The sequence below is a fragment of the Lepus europaeus genome, chromosome 3 (genome assembly GCF_033115175.1).
Source record: "Lepus europaeus isolate LE1 chromosome 3, mLepTim1.pri, whole genome shotgun sequence".
Taxonomy (NCBI): Eukaryota; Metazoa; Chordata; class Mammalia; order Lagomorpha; family Leporidae; genus Lepus; species Lepus europaeus.
Window position 1 is genome coordinate 4,141,759 of NC_084829.1, and position 21,829 is coordinate 4,163,587.

A 21,829-nucleotide genomic window follows, 5' to 3' on the forward strand; every position below is an offset into this window, starting at 1 on the left:
GATGTCTGCCAGTATAAACGCATCGGCCCTGTGACCCAGAAATCCACTGTGCTCACCGGAGCATAGCTTGTATAACCAAACAGTAAGGACAAAAAGTTGAGAACAGCCCCACGTCTGTCACCAGGGGACCGGTCAGGGTAACCCACCATGGGAGCACTGTGCAGGTGCCAGCCCAGAATGTCAGGAATGGGGGTAGCAGAGCGTGATCTTCCAGGAAAACAAATAACAGAGACCAGAAAACGCTCTGGTGTGTTTAACGCGATTAAAAAATGTCCGAACACCTGACCCTACTTTGGAGACCTCGTTGTGCACTGAGACGGGGGCCTTGGCGATCCGGACTCGGGTCACCGCAGTGCCGCCCAGCTGAGCCCGTGGACAAGCCGAGGTATCCGTGTCGGCGTGGCCGAGCAGCTGGAGGGAAGCACGGGCAGGGCACAGAGGATGAGAGTGACCCTGGAGCAATCCCAGGCAGTCAAGTGGAGATGAACTGAATGTGTCGACCGATTCCTGCTGTAACTGCTAGGCCACTCCCTACCCTTGAACCTGACGTAGCGAGAAAAGAAAGGCAACTGGTCAACCTCCTCCCAGCTGTCTCCTAGCCTCCTAGAAGGCAGCGGGAAACACAACACCCACAGAACCCTGCGAGCCGTGCAGCGGGGTCACCAGGCAGGTTTCCTGTGGCTGCCAGAGAGGAAAATGGGGAAGGGAAAATCCCCATGAAATGAATGAATGAGTGAATCTGCTGTTCACTTCTCAGCTCGGGCAGATCTCTCCCGAACAGCAGTGAGTCAGGAACACCACGCAGGGCAGCCAGCCCCAGGGGATCCAGGCTGGGTGGCCATCCCCTCCCTCGCGCCCCGGGCAGAGACCAAAAGAACCCCCCCCCCCTTCATACACAAACACCTGACTCAGATCAGAGTAGAGCAACAGATTTTATTTCATTAAAATAGATTAAAAACAGACTGTGTAAAAGAATTAGAAATCTCAATAATTTACTATTATTTACACTAGCAGGTGCTGGTCGTTAGTAGACTTGGGAGAAGAGAAACTCGCAGCCCAGCCCTCCCAGCGCCGTCACGGCCGTCACCTCGCTGTGCGCCCCCGTGTGCAGGGACGCTGGAAGGAACACGCGTGCAGCTGTGTAGCGGAATCATTCACTCCCAGTCCAAGCGCCCGCAGCCCCGTCAAGGTCAGTGCCGTCTCCCCGCCCTCCTGGGAGCCCGCACTCCCGACGCGAGCTCCACCCTGGGACCAAGACTCAGTCTCCAGGGAGGAGATGAAAACCAGGTACAAGAGCTTCCCCTGCCGGCTCCCGGGGATCCCTAGGGGACTGCGCGTGCCTGCCCGTGGCGTCCAGAGCTTGGTCACCATCAGAAGCTCCTCTGAAATGCCCTGTGCCCTGGACCAGGAGGCACGGTGGGCACCTGAGCAGCTCTCCTTCAGAGAAAGTAGCCACAGCTGGCGGAGCCCACAGGCCCGGGGTCCCTGTGCTGGACAGTGAGCCCCCCAGATGGAGGGGCAGCTGGTGGCGTCCTGGAGAGAAGACCCTAGGGCGGCAGGCCGCATGGCTTTGGCCACACGGAACCATGGCAGATCCACACACAGGCCCCCCGGCGTCACAGGCGGGGAGCAGCAGCTCTGGCCAGTGGAGCGGCCCCAGCACTGAGGGTCATGGCCTGAGCCCGGGGAGGCTCAGTCCAGAATGTCTGTCTCAAAGGGGACCAGGTGGTAATAGGACAGGTTGGTGACATACGCCGCGGGGTCATCGCCCTCCTCCAGCTCCGAGGTGAACTCACTGCCGTTCTCAAACCTGCAAGAGGAGGCGGAGGGGTGAGGGCCAGCCCGCGGAGCCCCAGCCAAGGCAGATGGCCACGGAGGGAAGGCGTGAGCGAGCCGTGCCCTGTGTGCTAGGCACATAAGACCAGAGGGGTCAGCACACAGGGCCCTCCCACATGCAGTGAGGTCGTGTGCAAGGAACCAGGGTTCCAGACCGATCGGGGGAGGCCATCAGGGCCTCTGGCTGGCACCACCCCGTGACTGCCATGCACGCGTGTCGAACCAGCGGGGGGTCCTTGGCGCCTTCCTACACTTCCTGTGATCTCTACATCTCAGCACCAGGCTCGGGGCCGTGGCCAGCAATGGACACGGTGGGCACAGCCCGTTCTCGGGCAGCGTGGCCACACTGGGTCACACTGGGCACTCACGAGCCTCACCGAGCACCCACTGGCCAGGGGCTGGGCAGGCGGCTGCCTGGCGTGTTGAGGGAGGGCTCTGCAGGGTGGGCGTGGCCCCATGGACACGTGCACGAGGCAAGGGCGTCCGAGGGACGAACAGCCCCCCAGCCTATGGGGACACAAAGACCCTCTGGTGGTGACTGCCCAGGAATCACGCCTGCTCCTACTCCTTGTGCAACTCAGTCTGGGCCTCGTAAGCTGGAAAGAGATTTCTGATGCGACCCCCAGGGCTGAGCGTGTAGCAGGGGCCGCTTGTGTGATTTCTTCTCCCTTCTCCTAGTCCACAGTCGGCGCTGTCTGGGGCTCCGTAGACAGCAGGCTCCGCCCCACAGAACAAGGCCATGGAATAGGCTCCACCCCATGGGCCAGCAGGGACGCAAGGGCCCTGAGAGATGGAGGCACCATGGCTTCCCATGCCCGGGGCCCTGGGCCAGCGCTGCCCGCTTGGCCGTGCGCATATGCCCCTCACAGCCACCCACCAGGTCTCCCTCAAGGTGGATGCACCAAGGTCTGAGCCAGCTGCTGTGGGTGTTCTGGCAATGCCCACAAACCACCTGGCGGGAGGGCCCTCCCCTCCCCAAGCCGAGGCCCGGGGACCCCTGTCGATGTCATGGAACTATACTCACAAGTGCTCTGCGGGATCCACGCCCAGGTGCTGGTCTTTTCCGTTCGATATACTGTGGTCAATGACTATTGTCTCCGTGTTGGCTAAACAAAATCCATTGGACCTCATGATCTCTGAAAACCAAAGACACTAAGTGTCACGAGGGGTCAGGGTTTAGGCTTAGAAGTTTGGGGGTGTCCACCAATCTCCCCACTCTCCCCTGTGCACCCCGGTGTTTCCATGAGATCAACGTGCATTTGAAACTGGTGGGGTGGCTGTTGGTTTTTTCTCCCTCCATCTACATTGTTCTGTGTGTTTTTTCCAAAAAGCATCGATCTGGGGAATTTAGAGACGCCAACAAAGAATGACTTCCTGTGTGTTTTGCTTGTGAGCCAGGAGTCTGCTGCGGGTCCAGCCTGAGTGGGGGGATGTGCGACCTCAGCTCAGCCCGGCCAGGAGCCCTTGGCCTTGGGACTCCACTGGAAAGTGTCCAAACTGTACTGGACAGTCTCCGTGGCCAGGATGCCCTCCGTGGCCCTGTCCTCACAGCAGCGCACGCTCGGGACCGCCTTGGTGGGTCTGTGCAAAGCAGGCCCTCTGCTAACCTCAGTCTCACAGCCAGGCTCGCCATGTGCTCCAAACTGCTGGACGCCCTCCCATGCAAGGGACGGCAGCGCTCCCTCCCAGGCCTAGCCCAGGAGAACACGGGGCTCCGTCACGCTCTGACATCACGATCGAGAGGTGCAATGGTTCTGCGGATGGCTTAGGTTTTTTTAATAACTGAAATGGTCATCTCTGGCTTATTTTTAGTCTGTCTGGGTGTTTACTCTTCTGTTCTTGGAACTTCCCTCCCTAAGAGAGGAATTAGGGAACCATAAACGTGAAGAGAGAAAACAGATCTCCTCGTCCCTAAAGGAGCACAATGATGACCCAGCAATCCGATCTGCTGAGTCATCGCTAAAACGCCTTTCTGGCTGTTCCTCTTGTGACTGACAGGTCTGTTGCGACACTGTCCCCTCAGTCACCACCCCCCCAACCCCTGGACGTCCCTCCCCGCCTTCCTCCCCGCCCCACCGCACTGGGGTCAGCAGTGCTGAGAAGGAGCTCCGAGAAGCACCCGGGACCCGGGGCTGGGAACTCGGAGGTCGGTCACCTTCCCGGGAGCGAGGAAGACAGGCAGATGCTTGGCCGAGCCAGGCCCAGCAGGCAGACAGAGTGACCGGACGCTCACCGGCCACATGCAGATTCGCTCATTTCTGCAGCCAAAGGAGGTGGGGGCGCAGAACCACGTTCTTCATTGTTTTTACCAGTTCTGACCCGAGTCTGCCTGTCTCAGCTGGACTGACAGCCCGGGTCCCCGCCTCCCCTTTGCCAAGGCAGTGAGGGGTGGGGGTGGGGCACAGACCGACCAAGGCGGTCCCGAACGTGGGCTGCTGTGAGGGCAGGGCCACGGAGGGCATCCTGGCCACGGAGAGCCCACAGCGCCCCCCCCCCCGGTCAGCCCCTCCACGAGGGGGCACCGTCCCTCGGGAAATAGAGCGGCCATGGCAGAAGGCAGGAAGAAGAGTGTGCAGCCATAGTTGGGGCTAGGGGCTGGGACTGGGGGGCAGGCCCTACCCCTTGAACCGATGTCACCGCTGAAAACCACGTCTGAGCACAGCCCTCCCGAGCTCGCCCGCAGGCCTCAGCTTTCCCAGCGGTGAACTCCGACCTCTAGAACACGGAACCCCGACCCAGCTCCCCGAGATGGGCCTGCAGCAGCAGGTCAACGACAAAAAGCCTTGTGCACCCACGGGGCTTAGTCGAGGATGCTAAGCCGTGCCCAGCGCCTCCTGAGTGGACGAACAGTCTCAGGCCCTGTCCAGGCCCACCCGGGCCTCGCCCAGACGTGGGTGTGCCACAAAGGAGGGTTCCTCCCAGGTCCCACCTCCAGGCCCAGGCAGCCCCAGGCCCCCACAGGATCCCTGGGAAGCCAGGCTCTCGGGACAGGTAGGGGGTTTGCAACAACCCCGGTAACAGCCACTCCCAAGTCCGGTTTGGAAAGGGATGGTTCATTAAAAAGTAAATTTTGCCTTCTGGGGCTGGCTTTGTGGAGCAGCAGGTTAAGCCCCTGCCTGCGACGCCAGCATCCCATGTGGGCAGTGGTTCAAGTCCCGGCTGCTCCAGTTCCGATCCAGCTCCCTGATAATGCCCCAGGAAAGCAGTGGACGATGACCCAAGTGCTTGGGCCCCTGCACCCACGTGGGAGACCCGGATGGAGCTCCTCGCTCCTGGCTTCAGCCTGGCCCAGCCTTAGCCACCAGGGCCACCTAGGGAGTGAACCAGCGGATGGAAGGTATCTAGCTTTCCATCTCTCTCTGTAACTCTGACTTTCAAAATAAACAAATGAATGTTAAATAAGAACAAAAAATTACAATTACAGGAAAACAAGTGTCCAAAGCCTGTTTCCAAACATACTTAACACATGGATTTCTTAGAAGTCAGTTTAGTACCTACTGCAAAATCCACTGGGCAATCTTAACTACTTTAATCAAATACATAGTTGAGTCCATAAAACATGAGGGGACTGCAAAACTCATAAAAAATGAAATTGAAAGATAAATTTATTTTGGTGCAAAAAATTTTTAAACTGCATGCAATTTTTCAAAAAACGCATTTTCCTTAAAGTTTCTGAAGACCCCCTGCATGCTTGGACATCAATTTGGGGGACACCGAAATAAGCTTTTAATTCCACATTCCCTGAGCTTTTAAAAAAGAATTTAAAAATACACTGGAGAGAGAGAGGGAGGTAAGGAGGGAGAGAGAGAGAAGGAGGGAAAGAGAGAGAGAGAGAGAGTCCCACCCACCGGTTCAGGTGGCTGCAATGGGCAGGGCTGAGCCAGGCCAGGGCTAGGAGCCAATGCAGGAACACAGAGCAGGTCTGGGGTGGGGGGGGACCCAACCACTTGCACCATCAACACCGCCCCCAGGCCCTGCCCTAGCTGGGAGCCAGGGGTCAGCCCAGTGCTCCACGTGGGCTGTGCGCATGTTCACCATCAGGCTCAAGGAGCCGGCCCCTCCCCTGGCTTCCTCAGGTGTCCCTGGGGTCCTTCTCAAATGACCTGGATCCCTGTACGCGCACTTCCCATGTGAAGAGCCCTGCTTCCCCACGCGTGATTCTGAGAAAGCTGGGAGAGCAACAGAGCCCACGTGGGGCCCGCCCCTGCTTCCTGCTGACGCTCGCCCCTCACGTGACTGCAGTCTGTGCTGGAGTGGGTGCGGGTGTGTGAGAGTGTGAGTATGAGTGTGAGTGTGTGTGTGAGTGTGTGAGTGTGAGTGATGTCAACAGGCCCATGCCTGCTGATGCTGGCCTGTGTGTGCGTGTGTGAGTGTGTGTGAGTGAGTGATGTCAATGGGCCCCATTACTGTGATGCTGGCCTGTGTGTGTGTGTGTGAGTGTGTGTGTGTATGTGTGTCTGTGCGTGTGAGTGATGGCAACGGGCCCCATTACTGTGATGCTGGCCTGTGTGTGTGTGTGAATGTGTGTGTATGTGTGTCTGTGTGTGTGAGTGATGGCAACGGGCCCCATTACTGTGATGCTGGCCTGTGTGTGTGTGAGTGTGTGTGTGCATGTGTGTCTGTGCGTGTGAGTGATGTCAATGGGCCCCATTACTGTGATGCTGGCCTGTGTGTGTGTGTGTCTGAGTGTGTGTGCATGTGTGTCTGTGCGTGTGAGTGATGGCAACGGGCCCCATTACTGTGATGCTGGCTTGTGTGTGCGTGTGCGTGTCCATGTGCCCGCGTGTGATGGCAGCAGGTGCGCTTCACCCACTCCTTCCTCCCAGCTCGCGTCTGTCTCAGCCTCACAAGCACTCACGGCCCGGCTCCCCCAAGGCTGTGCTGCCACATTTCCAGCGCGCTCTGGCACAGAACAAACCCAAAGCCATGAGTTCCAGTCTGTTCACCGCGTAACTGTGAACCAAGGCTGGGGGGAGAGACGCTGACTGAGGAAGGGCGGCATCAGGACCCAGACCTGCCAGATGACATTGGTGGTGGACACCGATCAGTCCCAGCGGCCAGGCCTCGGCCGAGGCTCACGGTTCATCCAAGCGTTCTGCTTTCTTAACTTGCAGGTCAGCTGTTCCCGGAACCCACGCCCCTTCTCACCACTGCTGGCACCTGGCGCCATCTAGTGGAGCCCTGGACACCAAACAGTCTTACATTGAAAGGAGCAGGGCTACAACCCACCCCACTGCACAGCGTCCCTAAATGCCATCCTTGGGGCCACACGAAGGCAGTGCCAAACCCAAGAGGGGACAGAGGAGGAGGGGCAGGGGTCTCGCTCTGCCGGGCGTTGCTACGAATGAATGGACTTGACCAGGGACAGCAAGGCCAGCCAGCGGCCAGTGGAGAAATCCCAGCCAGGCCTCTTGGCACTCACACACAGGAGCCGACACCTGGGATTCTAGAGCTTTCTACGAGCCCCGTGAGGGCCCACAGGCGCCCAGCCAGGACACACTGCCTCACCAGCTTCGCTCTGCTATAGAGAAGGTACTGCAGACCGGGCGCCGGCTGAGGCGGGGCAGACACCAGCGGCAGCAGGTGTAACGCCCGCCCCGCACCCACACAGCACATCTACAAACACTGCCTCCGCTGCCGCCCCAGCCCGGGCGGTCCCACGTGGACAGGCACAGTCCCGTGTTAACGCTGACCACGCCTACAGTGTGTGTCCCGGCTGCCCTAACGCCAAGAGCAAGCTCAAGGCCGCAGACCCGCTTACGTGCAGGTTCACTGACTACAGCAGGTGCATCCAAGGACGTCTCCTTGCTAAACCCGGACTCACACCTGAGTTTCGGAGGGGGGAACGGGCAAACGCAGAGCCAAGGGAGGGATCGGGCAGCAGCCTCGCCGCTGCCCTCACAGCTGTGGTGGAGCCTGTGCCGTCCCTGCGGTCTCTTACCTGATATTTTGACCGGACTCTGAAAGCTGGGTTGAATTTTGTGCACGTTATCGTTTTTCAACACCTGATCCAAAGGGGATCTCTCGAAGAAGGTGAGCACAACTTCCGACCTGGAATACTGGGAGGAGACCCGATCGTCACGACACACCCACAGCTGGAATACTGGGAGGAGACCCCGATTGTCACGGCACACGCATGGCTCCCACCGGTCACCAGGCTGCTGACTGTGCCCGGGAAGGCTACACGGCCCGCACAGCACACTGGCTGGCATGCAAGGCCCCGGGGTGCGGTCAGTGGGATTCTGAGTGCTGTGTGTGCTGGCGTGTGGCACACGCCGCCCTCCCTCTATATGTGAGCTGGGCCTGTTTCCTGTTAGCCAGATGGGTCAGAGGCTGCTAGCGCCAACCCTGATGCTCCCCTGGCTTCCTCCTGCCTGACCCCAAATCCCACCCATGCCCCCAACAACAAGGACCGGCCATGAGAGCGGAGGCGAGAGAGCCCTGACTCCGCGGCCGGGAGGCAGTCCCTGACCCTGACCCTGACCCTGACCCTGACCCTCCTCCCCGTAATGCCCCCTTGGATCCCGCACCTCCACTGACTCCCCAGGGGGGCAGACAAAGCTCCTCCCTCCTGACTCTGTCTCCTCCCCCTTCCCAGCCTGCGGGCTGCCGGGGAGGGAAGGCAGGGGCTGTGGAGGCAGAGACAGGGACGGGAACAGGGCACAGCCGGCCGGGCACTCACCTTGCAAGGCATGCCGATCACCGTCTTGAGCAGCTTCTCCACCTCGTCCAGTCGGCTCTCTATGTCCTGGGCATTCTTTATGGCGAGCAGTCCTGGGAGGCAGAGGGAGACGGCCACGGTCAGCACAGCGGACAGCACGTGTCCCTCACGGAACCGTCGGCAGCGGCCACCCGGCACCAGGCCAGCAGGAGAGGAGGCACCTCCACTTCCCCCAGGGGGGTGTGTGTACCCCCAGGCCTCCCCACCCCGGGAACATGCCTGGAACCACAGACGATGCCACAGCCCACCACCAAACGCCAGTTCTACCTCCACATAGCCCATGGGCACCGGGGCCCCTGACTATGGCCGTCCAGGCAAAGCTAGCTCTCGTCCCTCCTCCCTCCTCCATGAGTTCACACAGAGAGTCCAGGGTCAGTTCTTTACGCCCATCCCAGCAACCTCAGCGTCCGGCTGCCTCCCCTCCCATGCTAGGTCCGAGCGTTCACCTTGCACTTGCAAGGGTGGGCGATCTTCTTCCCTGCCCAGGGCCCTCTGCAGGTTTATAACATCATTGCAGGCCGTACAAAACTCTCAAGTTAATGGTCAGCCTGCTGAACACCTACTGGACTCCGAGTCCCGCCTGTGGGTGCTCGGGCAGAGCCAGAACCAACGATCTCACGGCACGGCAAACATCACACCTCTGGCACTCTGGGGCCACTGCCGAGTGAGGGCTGTCTGAACATAGCAGCGCCATCCTTCAACAACGGGCCTGGTGACAAGGGCAGCCACCAAGTGAGGAATAGGAGGGTAGTGTACACCGTGTGGACACGCTGCAAGACGGTCCACACTCAGGACAGCGGCATCCAAAGCTGGGCACAGCTGACCACTCAGGATCATGTATTTCTGCCATGGAACGTTATCAGACCGAGGCTGACTGTGGCAAACGGAAAGCTCGGGAAGGGGAGCCACGGGCCCGGGCTGTGGCGCAGTTGCCGTGGGCAACACCAGCATCCCCTATCAGAGCACGGGTTCAAGTCTCGGCTGCTCTGCTTCTGACCCAGCTCCCCGCTGGTACACCTGGGGAAGCAGCAGGTAGGACCCAAGTACTTGGGTCCCTGTCACCCACATGGGGGACCTGGATGGAGTTCCTGGATCCTCGCTTCGGGCTGGCCTGTCTTTGGCTGTTGTAGCCATTTTGGGAATGAACCAGTGGATGCAAGACCTCTCCCTCGACCACCATCAGTCTGCCTTTCAATTATATAAATAAATTTTTTTTATAAAAGGGGGGAACCCACAAATCAGAGGGGGCCCCGGAGCTCGCTCAGCCTTGTGTACCTGGATCTCTGTTCTCAAAGCCTCTCTGAGCCATGAGTGACTCACGCTTGTGACAGTGTCAATGCCACCTACGGTGGAGTGAGAGGGCAGGGAGGTGTAAGACCCTCCCCCCAATAAGGGACATCTGGGGCATAAGCCCCCGGGCCCCCGCCCACCCCCAACGACACAGGGGAAGGCTCACGCTGCCGGCCACAGCCGCCCAGATTCCTGAGGGCCCTGGAAGCAGAACCCGTGCTGAGATGAGTCATGGGAACGCCATGTGTGGGAGGGAAACCGCCGGACCCCTGCCTGGAGAAAAGCCCAGTGGCCATGACCATGACTCATCGCATGTCCAGGCACCTGAGCCATGCGGGAGCCCGGAGTGCACGCGGCCAGTGCAGTCATCCACTTTTGACATCCGCCAAGCAGAACACGCCTCCCCCAGCACAGCTTCCGACGGGTCAGGGACTCCCTCACCCTCCCTGCAAGCCGCAGTTGCACCTGCACGGACCCAAACCCCAGAACCGCTGTCCGTCACGGCGTCTTGGGTTTTGCACGCGTTCTCGTCTCGCTCTGGTCTGCCAACGACTAAGAGGTGCTCAGTCTCCCGGGAACGCACGGACTGCGTCCACAAGAGGCGGAAATCATTTCCTCCGCTGACTGCTAGGAAGCGAGCCCAGAAGGCAGGCTCGTGCAAACTCCCCTCGGGGGCTCCCAGACACGGGCTGGGGTACAGCTGAAAGCCTGGGCCGCAGCAGGGGGACTCCCTCATAGCCAAATCAAGGCCCTGCCGCCCCCTCTTCGCCTGGCCACCAGCTGGGCAGGTGTCTCTGCTTGTCAGAGGGACTCTCTGGTCCCGCTCAGGCCCCTCTCAAGCCACCCAGGCCACGGCAACCAAGTGGCAGGAGTGAGAGCCCCAAGAGGTGGCAGGTGGGCTGTGATCCACCCACCGAGAAGCCCTGGCCCTCACGAGAGGAGGGGACTGGACCACCCTGCCCACCGCAGCCATCCCCCAAACTCTGGTTGCCACGGCCCAAGCCCCGGTCTCCTTGCATAGTATTTCAAACATATATGTGCTGCTGTGCATGTGTGTGTGTCACATACATGTGTGTGCCATGTACATGTGGGCCCCATACACAAGAGCGCAATACATGTGTAACATATGCACATATGTGCCCTGTGCACGCATGATATACACACGTGTTGTATACGTGTATACATACAGCCATTTGGAGACTGAACCAGCAGATGGAAGACCTCTCTCTCTGTCTCCTTCTCTTTCTAACTCTGCCTTTCAAATAAATAAATAAATCCTTTTCAAAAATAAGTTGAATTTACTGTCAAAAAATGTCAAAATCTATGTTTTTTCCATAATATGCTTTTTCCAAGAACATTTTTTAAAGATTAATTTATTTATTTGAAAAGACAGAGTTACAGAGAGGCAAAGGCAGAGAGAGAGAGAGTCTTTTATCTGCTATTTCGCTATTTCACTCCCCAAATGGCTGCAACGGTTGGAGCTGGGCCGATCTGAAACCAGAAGCCAGGAGCTACTTCTGGGCCTCCCACGTGGGTGCAGGAACCCAAGGACCTGGGCCATCTTCCACTGCTTTCCCAGGCCACAGCAGAGAAGTGGAGCAGCCGGGACTAGAACCAGCAGCCATATGGGATGCTGGCACACAGGCAGTGGCTTTACCCGCTACACCACAGCGCCGGCCCCCTCCAGGAACATTCTGAACACCACACAAAGTGCTTCTTTATGCTAAGCCAAACAAAACTTCTGTTAGATTTCAACTCTTCCGGCGGCTGGAACACTGGTTTTTAACTTGCACAGTGCACAGTGCATTTACATCCGCTGTATGGGACCCAAGGCAGAGATTTAAAATCCCAAACCACGGCGCGGGGTTACAGCTGTGTCCGCTCTGACGAGCCGGCTGCTGGCGGCTGTGACTGGACGCCCGTCCAGGCCTCGGCTGCACTTGCAGCCAGGGACGTGAATGGTGCGTCCTGCCCGAGCGTGATCTTGTCTGGGGGGCGGCCAGCGAAACCTGGCTTCACACCCACGACGCTAACGCAACGGTAGAGGCAGATTTGCTCCGAAACTTGGGGCTCATCTGCAACGCAGGTTCAGCTGCGGGTCCCGTGCTGCGTCTGGCAGAGGCTAAGACCTCGCTGAGTATTTCCCAAACAGAAAAGCGAGAAACGGGGGCAGGCTGGAAACAGAGCCCTCCCTCCCCACAACGCCCACCCGACTCCAACACCAGGAAACGGGTCCCCACGCCCTCAGGGTGCTGCCTCTGGGAAGCCTGTCCCCTCCAGGCCCACCTGCTCTGTGACAACGGGGCCTGGTCCTGCACAGGGCTTCCGGGGAACTCCAGCATCCTGTATGGCAGCCCCCTCATGTAGCCCGTGGGAACCTGCAAGGAGGTGGCGCCTTTGGTCTACCTCCTCGTGCCTGGCACACACAGAGGGCCCAGTGCTCGCCTCTGTCGACTGAACGTGTTTGCACAAGAGGAAAGCAGAGGGCACGAGCATCAGCCCAGGAGCCGGCCAGGCGCAGGGGCTGTCGGGCCACAGGCAGAGCAGAGCAGGTGTCAAGCCCGGAGCTGCTCCGGGCCGGGGCTCCGTGAAGAACCACCTGCTTGTGTCTCTCTGCAGGGCAGCTGGTGCCAGGGGTGCTCCCTGGAAACATAAACACACTGAAAACCCACAGCTGGCCACGCGGTTCACACGCCTCTCGGGAGCCCCCACCCCACCCCGGCTTCGAGCCCAGGCTCTGCTTCTGATGCCAGCGCCCTGCTGATGCAGAGCCTGGGAGGCAGCAGGTGGCGGCTCCAAGAGCCTTGCCCCTGCCCCCTACATGGGGGGACCCGGATGGAGTTCCTGGCTCCTGGCTTCAGCCTGGCCCAACTGCCACTGATGTAAGGCACTTGGGGAGTGAACCCGCCAACGGATGATCTGTCTCTTTCTTTCTCTCTGCCTTTGAAATAAAACATTCAAATGCACAAGTCACTCAAGGAGGCTGGGAACATTGAAATGGGGACATGGAAGATTCTAGAATCCCACGCGGCAAGCCCAGAAACTCTCACGTGGGAGCTGGGATGGGCAGCTAAGCCCTGGGCTTCCAGCTGGGGGCGTTTTATCATCAGCCAAGCGCCAAGCGGCTGGCCACCTGGACGCGCTGTCAGGAGGCACAGTCGCGTTCTCCATGGACCCCGTCCCCTTCCCCAGCCGGGTCGCATGCGGCTGAACACACTGAAGCCCCCCTGGCTAACAGCAGCGTGACCACGGGAGCCACGGAGAACAGCGGCGAGAACGGCCGGGACCTGCGGGGCTACCCAGACCCCACACAGGCGGCCTTGACCCCTGCGCCCCCACCAGGCATCGCCACTCCCACCAGACCATGGATGCGTTTGGTGTGGGAGGAAACGGCTTTTCAAACACCCTGTACTCTGCTGCCCCGTGCAGAACAGGACGAAATCTTCACCTGGAATTCCTAACACGCTCACTGCCGGGTCTCAACCTCACAGCTGGCGGAACCCCAGACACCTGCTACCTAGGCCCCAGATCATTAGGGGTGCAGTGCTCCAAGGCAAAGCCCTCGGCAGAATCCACGTGCGAGATGTGCTCTCATCTTTGGTACTTTGTCCTGGGGGGCCTCGGTCCTTTGGTTCTTAGTGGTTCCCAACACTTTTCCAAATGCTTCCTTGCATCCACTGTACATCTTATTTTTCCAACAGTATTTTAGGAACGCCAAGGGTTTTCGCTTTTGCGTTTAAACACTGTTGAAGCCTTGAGGATGCTGTTGGGTTCTTGTCTCGGTTTTGCCACCTGAGTGCCCAGCAGCAAGACAAGATGATGGGGAATTTGAAGACACAGAAGCAGACTCAACCGCCACTTAACTAGGGTGCTGTTCCGGACCCGGACAGAAGGGGGAGCCAGCGCTCCGCAGACGCCCCAAGATTTGGGTCACTGAAGAACTCGAGGCGGGAGGGGAGGACTGTCCACTACCCACCCACGGTGAAGAAGGTTAACCACCAGCCCCCTGACATTCTGCAGTCTCTGGTGAGGGCTAATCACTAACTTAACCGCGAATTTCTAAAACGCCAGCCTGCACGGCTGGTGACGTGGGCATTTTATGCAGAATCAGCCCAAACAGCCAGAGAATTTGAGACTGACAGTCTGGCCAGAGCCAGGCCCAGCAGCCAGGGTGCCCTGGGTCCCCAGGCGAGCCTGGTCCTGAACCTGGAGGACACAGGATGCTGGCGGTCCCCGTCCTCTCTGGGGGTCCCCTCCACTCCAGGGAGGGCCACTTGCTGCGAACCCAGACAGCTGACTCACTCCCAGCACCAAGCAGCGCTGGCGTCGGCACAGAGCCCCGTCGGTGACAGCAAACAGAAACCACACGGCTTCCTAGTGTCACAATCCAAGGTCCAAAGTCCCACGCATGGGGACATGGAGGCTCAGGGCTCCCTCCACGGGGACCTCATTCTGGGATGGAAGCTGCCCCGGTCAGCTGGGAGTGGAGCAGGTCGGGGACGTCCATGACCCACGCCATCGGCCTCCCGTGGGCGGGGGATGCATTCCACCCCCACCCAACCGACAGCCTGGGGAGGCGAGCTTTGACTGGGTCACATACTACATTACGTCTCGCGCTGTTTCCACACCTGACAAGTGTGTCCGTCCATCTTCTGGACACAGAGGCCCCCCCGTGGGTGAAGCGTGGACACCGAGTCACCTGGCGTGCTGCAAGGACATGTGTGTTACTGCAGGGAACATGCATGTTCACTGCATGGGTCAGACGTGTTACCGCACAAAACGTGTTACTGCGTGGGGTCATGCGTGTCATTGCAAAACATGTATGTTACTGCATGGGTCATGTGTGTTACTGTACGGGTCATGTGTTTACTGCACAAATATGTGTTACTGCATGGGCCACGCGTGCTATTGGAAGGCTGGGTGCAATGGGAGTCCTGGGAACCAAGTTTTTGCACTACAGTCAATGCCTACTTCCTCAGTACTGTTTTCTTTCTTTCTTTTTTTTTTTTTTTTTTGATAGGCAGAGTGGACAGTGAGAGAGAGACAGAGAGAAAGGTCTTCCTTTTGCCGTTGGTTCACCCTCCAATGGCCGCCGCGGTAGGCGCGCTGCGGCCGGCGTACCGCGCTGATCCGATGGCAGGAGCCAGGTGCTTCTCCTGGTCTCCCATGGGGTGCAGGGCCCAAGCACTTGGGCCATCCTCCACTGCACTCCCTGGCCACAGCAGAGAGCTGGCCTGGAAGAGGGGCAACTGGGACAGGATCGGTGCCCTGACCGGGACTAGAACCTGGTGTGCCGGCGCCGCAAGGCGGAGGATTAGCCTAGTGAGCCGCGGCGCCGGCTCCTCAGTACTGTTTTCTAACTACACCACCAACACTCAGGAAGTGGAGAATTGGGGCCCACGTTGTGGCGCACAAGCTGAGCTGCCACCTTCAACACCAGCATCCCATATAGGCACCAGTTCAAGTCCCAGCTGCTCCACTTCCGATCCAGCTCCCTGCCAATGCGCCTGGGAAAGCAGTGGGAGACCCAGAGGAGGCTCCTGGCTTTGGCCTGGCCCAGCCCCAGCTGTTTCAGCGTGACCCAGCATACAAATCTCTCTCTTTGCCTTTTAAATAATTCTTTAAAAACACAAAGTGGAGAATAACAGAGCACCGGCACATTGGTCTACACAACAAGCAGCACAGTAAGCAGAGGCAGGGCCTGTGTGGTGGAGGACAGAGCCCCTCACCCTGGGCCCGCCCGGTCACGGTGGGACACAGCAGTGTCTGACGTCAGAACTGCCCCGCCCTCCCCACTCGCTGCCCGCAGCCTTGGCTGCCCCTTGAGACCCTCCGGTCTCCCCTGCTTCGGTCAGGTCACCCAGAGTCGGGCCTAAACGAAGGCTCTTGTTCTTAAGACAAACGGCAGAAAACCGTGCCAGTGTCAGCGCTGTGGCTGTGTCCACCCTCGTCACTCGATCCTGGGGCCAGTGACGCCACTGAGAGCGTCAGGCACCTGGGCAGGTGGCTCCTGCCTGGCGGGACATGGCTGCCAGTGTTTGGGGAGCCTGCAGGGAGGCCCGGAGCGGGAGCAACCCAAGTCGCACACAGCAGCGAGAACAGGCTCCAGGCCAAGACCTGCTCCACAGGAGGAGCCATCTTAGTCAGAGAGGACCCGTGGGCGCCTACTGTCACCCACGGGAGTGGGGTGGCGGAACCAAAGATGGACACGGACAAGGATCCAGCCCCCCGCTCAGCAGGGGCTGCCCCAGAGGCCCGGGGGTCAGTCACAGTCGCAGCTCGGGCAGGATGCACGCTAACAACCTCTGCCGGGTCCCCCCAAGTCCCAACACCCCCAGACGCCAGTGGACCCCAAGCTGACCTGATCCCTGACGGTGGACCAGCTCTGCCCGGCACTCTGAACGCGCCCTGCTCACGATGCTCACACACAGCCCGGGGCAGGAGCCTCCATGGGTCTGGGAGTCGGAAGAGTCTCCCCAGACCCTCAGAGAAGGGAAAGTGGCCCGACAAGCAGGGGCGGGATGCCCGAGGGACGCCCTGCTGGGTCAGAGGCTAGGGCAGCCCCACCCCAGCACCCCAACCACAAGGGCCCCCCGCCAGGGCTGGGCAGAGCCGTCCTCTGCTGTGCTGCCCCAACATAGCCAGCGTGACCGCTGCTCTGTATTTTAGTGCTCAGTGGCTCTGGGCTGGACCCTCCCTCAGGTAGGACTGCCCCCTGGTGTCCACACAGGAACAGTGTGGGCAGGTCCAGGCCCTGGGCACAGAGCCCAGGATGCCCCAGAGCAGGGTGGGTTCCGGCTGTCATCTCTGTGTGCAGCCACCTGGACGCCTCCACGCCCCATGGGAGAGCCTGGCCCAAGTCACCCCTCTCTGGTGCGACATCAGGCAGAGAGCACCGTGAAAACGCTCACCTACAGACCTGCTTCCCAGGGGTCTCCGGAACCACGCCCTCCCCACGCCAGCTGCTCCCGCTGCCTCCTCACAGCACCCACAGTCCCACCTCTCTGGCCAAACCCTCGGCTCTCCCCCCTCCCCATCCAGACTCCCAGGGCCTCCTGTGGCCCCGCCTTCAAGATCCAGCAAGGCTTAGCCATTTCTCACACCTGCTCCCAGGCACCCAGCCCCGAGCCCCAGCACCTGCCACCTGCCTGCCTGCCCCCTCCCTATTCCACCCAGGCACCCCCAGCCCAGCAGCCTGATTCAGGGTCAGATCAGAGAGCTCAGGGCTCTCCAGTGACCATGGCCATCCCTGAAGGACAGCTTGACTGTGACCTCCCTGACCTGTACCCCTCCCCCATCCTGGCCTCCTCACCACGCACACCCACCAGCACACTCTGGCCTCAGGCCCTTGCACTTGCTCCCCCAACCCTGGACCCCCGAGCTGGCTCCCTCCTTTTCTTCCAGCTTCCAAAGGTCACTCGTCAGCAAGCCTGCCCCTGCCCCTGCCCCTGTCCCTGTCCCTGTCTACAAGCAAAACTCTCCCCTCTCCCTAAAGCCACTTCTTCCTCACCTTCCTTTGCTTCTGACATTTCTCACTCACAGAGTTTTCCACCCGTTGGTTCTATTACTGGGTTTCTCCCAAGCAGAATTTAAGAATCATGAGGGCAAGGATTGGGGGGGGGGTGTCCCCAGAGCCTGGAACCCTGCCTGGTGCATGGGGGACACTCAGCGGGTCCTTGATTCAAGGAACGGATGCACAATCAAAGTGCTGGTTTTACAGAATGGAGAATCCAAGACCACCTGAGTACTGGGAAGCCTTCTGTATGGCAGTGGCCGGGCTGGCTGATGTCACCAGGCCTGGAATAGGGGCCCTTTGGAAAGAATCAAATTAGTCCAGGTGGGGCTGGCACTGGGGCCAAGTGGGTAGAGCCACCGCCTCCCACATCACAGTGCCTGGCTCAAGTCCTGGCTGTTCGATCCTGACCCAGCTTCCTGCCAATGCTCCCGAGAGGCAGCAGATGATGGCCCAAGTGCTTGGGTCCCTGCCACCCACGTGGGAGACCCAGACTGAGCTCCAGGCTCTTGGCTTCAGCCTGGCCCAGCCAGACATCTGGGGAATGAGAGCAGAAGATCTCTCTCTCTCTCTCTCTCTCTGGCTCTCCCTCTCTCTCTGGCTCTCCCTCTCTCTGTGTCACTCTGCCTTTTAAAGAAATAAAAAATCTTAAGAAAGAATAGTCCAAGAGCCTCAAACAGTTGACGGGGAAATTCTGTGAGTTTATGTCTTAAGGCATCCAAGGGGTCTTCAGAAAGTTCATGGAAATTATGCACAAATTTCAATATTTTTTTCCCACCAAAATAAACGTATCTTTCAATGCCGTCTTCCCACTGTTTGAAGTACCCTGGCTGATCTTTCTAGATGGGAGAGGTTAGAAACAAGGCAACAGACCCCGGTCATGGGCTGGGGCAGGAAACCCTGGGTGGCCCCAGGAGTTGCAGGGACCCCAGGGGTATTCGAGCGCACAAACAGCAGACGGTGGAAACATCTCGCACAGCCCAGAAATGATTTTTAAAAAATGATACCCCAGGAATCTGGTGGGAAAAGACACCCCACGGGGAGAAGCTGGCATTGCCAAACATCACCCATACCTGGGTGCCTCTGTGCTTCCAGTTTGTAGACCCGGGCGGATGTTTATGCAAATAATAAATCTGCAAAGAAGGTGGACTCTGCTTTTGCAGGCCCGGGAGGTACCCGACTGAGCAAACTCTGTCCCTGGACTTAAAAGCATCAGAAGCAGGAAGAGGACTCCCCGGCTTCGCACAAGGAAGCTGGAGCTGGAGCTGGAGCTGGGGAGGGGCCCGCCCCAGGCACAGAGCCCACGGGGCTTTGCGTCACCCGTCCTCTGCATCTGTCCCGGGGGCACTGGGCTGACCCAGGAGGGACAGAACCCTGCACCAGCCAGGCGCTCTGCCAACAGTTCTGTCCATGCCGTATGGTCCTCGCTCCAACCACACCTGGCAGCCCCCATCATTATTTCCGAGTTGTGTCTCCCTTGAAAGGCGGCCATCAGACCCCTGCCAAGTCTTCTTTCTCCACAGAAACCACCCCCCTTGTGCACACACCTCACCACTGGGGCACTGTCCCCGCCAGCAGGCGTGACAGCCACAGAGCCGGGGCCAGCCCCTCCCACTCCTGCCCCAGGTGAGGCATTTTCACCTGTGCAGGCCAAGGCCGAGGGCACAGCCTGCTTCCCTCCCCGTGGTCCGGCAACCTTAGGCAAGCAGCCGATGCCACGGTAATAAGAATCGGTGCTTATGGAGGGATTACTCTCTGAGAGTACTTCTACCTTATTCTTAGTGCTCATGAGCCACACACGGGCGGGCGGTTGGCACCTTGGTACAGGGGAGGCCGGGACTCCAGCCACCTGCCCAGAGGGAGGCTCAGGCACCCCCGATCTCTATGTGGCCAGCCTTGCCATCGGGTCTGTCTCTGTTCTCTCACGATGTGGCCTTGATTTGGGCGCTCGCTTGCTACATTAAAAACGCTACGATCAGTAGGATCAGTAGCGACTCCAGGGCGGACTTGCAGGCCTGGGGCAAAGCTGTAGCTGTTAAACTCCAGGAGCCCAGGGCAGGATCCCTCCCCCGGCCCGGCCTCCAAAGTCGCTGGCTTCCGGGAGCTTCTGCCTGCCGGAGGATGTGTCATGAGAACCCAGCTAATCACCCACGCGCCACACACAGGGGTGGGGACCAACGCCAGGAGGAACACAGCGCTTCTCCCAAGACCCCAGCCAGGGGCTGCACCGGCCACCCTCGGCTTGGGTCACTGCGCCCCAAGTCTCCAAGCTGTGCTCTCTGCTCCCAGGAGCGCTGCCCGAGGAAAGCCCACAAGGGGCAGGTGGCCACCAGGGGCGGGGACGAGGGGGGCTTCCCCGCGGCCCTCTTCCCGCCCCCACTTCCTCCCCTCCCACTCCCCGCCCTCTCCCGGCCTGGCCTCAAGCGCGCACAGCGGCGGCCAGGACCAGAGGGAAACCACCGCAGTTTTAAAAAAACAAGAGTCCCAAGGCCAAGGCAGGCGGCGGCCGTCGCTAATCCAACCCGAATGCGGCGGGGGCCCTGGGCGGAGGCGCTGGGCTGGGCGGCGCGGCCGCGGGCGGGGCGGCCCCCGCGGGGACAGGCCGCGTGGCACCTCGCACTCAGCCGCCCCTCCCAGCTGGGACTCTCAAGGGCGGGGGGTGGGGGCCAGGCCCGACGCGACCCCCAACTCGGACGCTGTGGTCGCGGTCCCGAACGCTGCCCCCAGCCCCTTCCTGCCGCCGTCCCGGGGTCCCGCGCGGACCCTGGACAGCCCCGGGCGCGCGTGAGCCGGCCTCCCAGACTCGAGCCCAGGGGCAGGGCGCGCGTCCGGTCGGCGATGGCCCCTTTCCCGCCCCCCGTGCCTGTCCCCGGCGCGCAGGCTGCCCCGGGCGTCCCCGGCACCCCCCGGCCCCCGCACCTTGGCGCAGCGGCGCGCGCGCCAGCTCCGGCCGGTCCTCGGGGAAGGCGTCGTGGAGCCGCTGCCACAGGCGGCCCAGGTCGGCGAGGCTGCGGTGCAGGTAGAGCACGCTGCGGTCCGACCACTCGGTGCGGATCTCGAAGAACTCCTCCTCGTCGCCGCGCCGGCTGACGATGAGCCTGCGGATGCCGTTCACCCAGCAGCCGCGCACGAACATGTTCACGAGAGACGTGCCCTCAAACACCGCCGAGGCCATGCCGCGGGCTGCGCATGCCCCCGACGCCCGCCCGGGCTGCGGTCCGTGCCGGGCCGCCCCGGCCTGCGCGCACTGCCGGCGGCGCGCGGAGACGAGTGCGTCGGCCCGGCCGGGCGGCCGCTTTATAAGGCACTTCCCATGGCCGGCGGCGCGGGGGCCGGCGTCGAGGCCGGGCCGCGTCCGCCTCCCGCCCGCCTCCCGGGACCGGCCGCGCCCCGGAGCCCGCGAGCAGCGGCCGCCGCGACCCCGGCGCCGGGCGAGCCTCCGACCCCCGAGCGCGCCCCCGCCGCCGCCGCCGCCGGAGGGGACGGGACGCGCCGCGGGGCGGGGCGGGCCCAGCGCGCACGGGGGCGCTCGGGGGCGACTTTTTTTTTTTCTCTTTCCGTTTCTCTGCCCGCCGGACCTCCGGCGTCTGGGAGCTGCGCGCCGCGCCCCGGCCCGCTGGCGGCGGTGCTGCGAGCTGCGGGTCGCTGGCGGCGGCCGGGGGTCCCGCGCTGTCCCCCGCGATGCGCTTGGGGACAGGCACCAGGCCGCCTGGCCCCGCGCCCTCCCGCGCATTCCGGGCGTGCCTCCCGCAGGCCGAGGCCCGAGAAGCCCCGGGACCCGCGGAGCCTGGCGAGACGGAGAGGGCGCCCCCGGCCGCACAGCCCGCCGGGCGGAGGGGGCCCCGGGACGGCGAGGAGAAAGGGGTGGCCTCGGCGGAGCCCGCCGCGCTTTAGGGTCGCGCTGGAGCCGCCCGTGGCCGGGCCGGGCCCGGCTAGGAGATGCTGTCCGGCTACAGCCGAAGCCTGGGGCGCGGGGTCGCACCCGCGGCGGCCGGAGGGTCGGCACCGCGCCGCGGGCAGCGGAGGGAGCGGAGAGCCAGGCTGCAGCCCCCGCGGAGCTCTGGGCAGGCCGGCACAGACCCGGGATGTGGCCCGCGGCCGATCCACAGGTGTCCTCCGCAGTGGCCATCTGGTTTACCTCTACTTCCCTTTACCTCTGGTGCTGCCCGCCCCCCACTCCCCCCCGGGTGGGCAACCTTAAGGAGGCCAAGTGACAAACACTGGCCTCTGACCAGCGAAGTCTGCCCTTCCCCGGGCAGGGAAGGCGCCTGAGACAGAGATGAGCTCCATCTTCCATCCCCAAGGCCCCACAGAGCACACCCAGGTCCTCCCTGGCTGGCGCTGCCAGGCCCCCTTGGCTGTGTGCTGTCCTCGGGCCTTCATTCCCCACCGGCCCCGAGCCCTAACCTGGTGAAGCTTGCACACTTGAGTGTTAACAACAACTGCTTTCCTAGGACTGTTTGCTTAAA

The 21,829-nt window shown here is 61.0% G+C and overlaps 1 protein-coding gene across 1 annotated transcript; it reads right to left on the minus strand.

The window, feature by feature from the left end:
- Positions 1-913: 913 nt before the first annotated feature.
- On the minus strand, positions 914-20,631 carry PXDC1 (PX domain containing 1). Its single transcript, XM_062184078.1, has 5 exons — positions 20,280-20,631; positions 8,519-8,610; positions 7,778-7,895; positions 2,861-2,972; positions 914-1,810 (listed from the first exon to the last, which is right to left on the minus strand). Exons 1-5 carry the CDS (start codon positions 20,533-20,535, stop codon positions 1,693-1,695), a joined length of 696 nt encoding a protein of 231 aa, XP_062040062.1. The 5' UTR covers positions 20,536-20,631; the 3' UTR covers positions 914-1,692.
- Between the last annotated feature and the right edge of the window lie 1,198 nt (positions 20,632-21,829).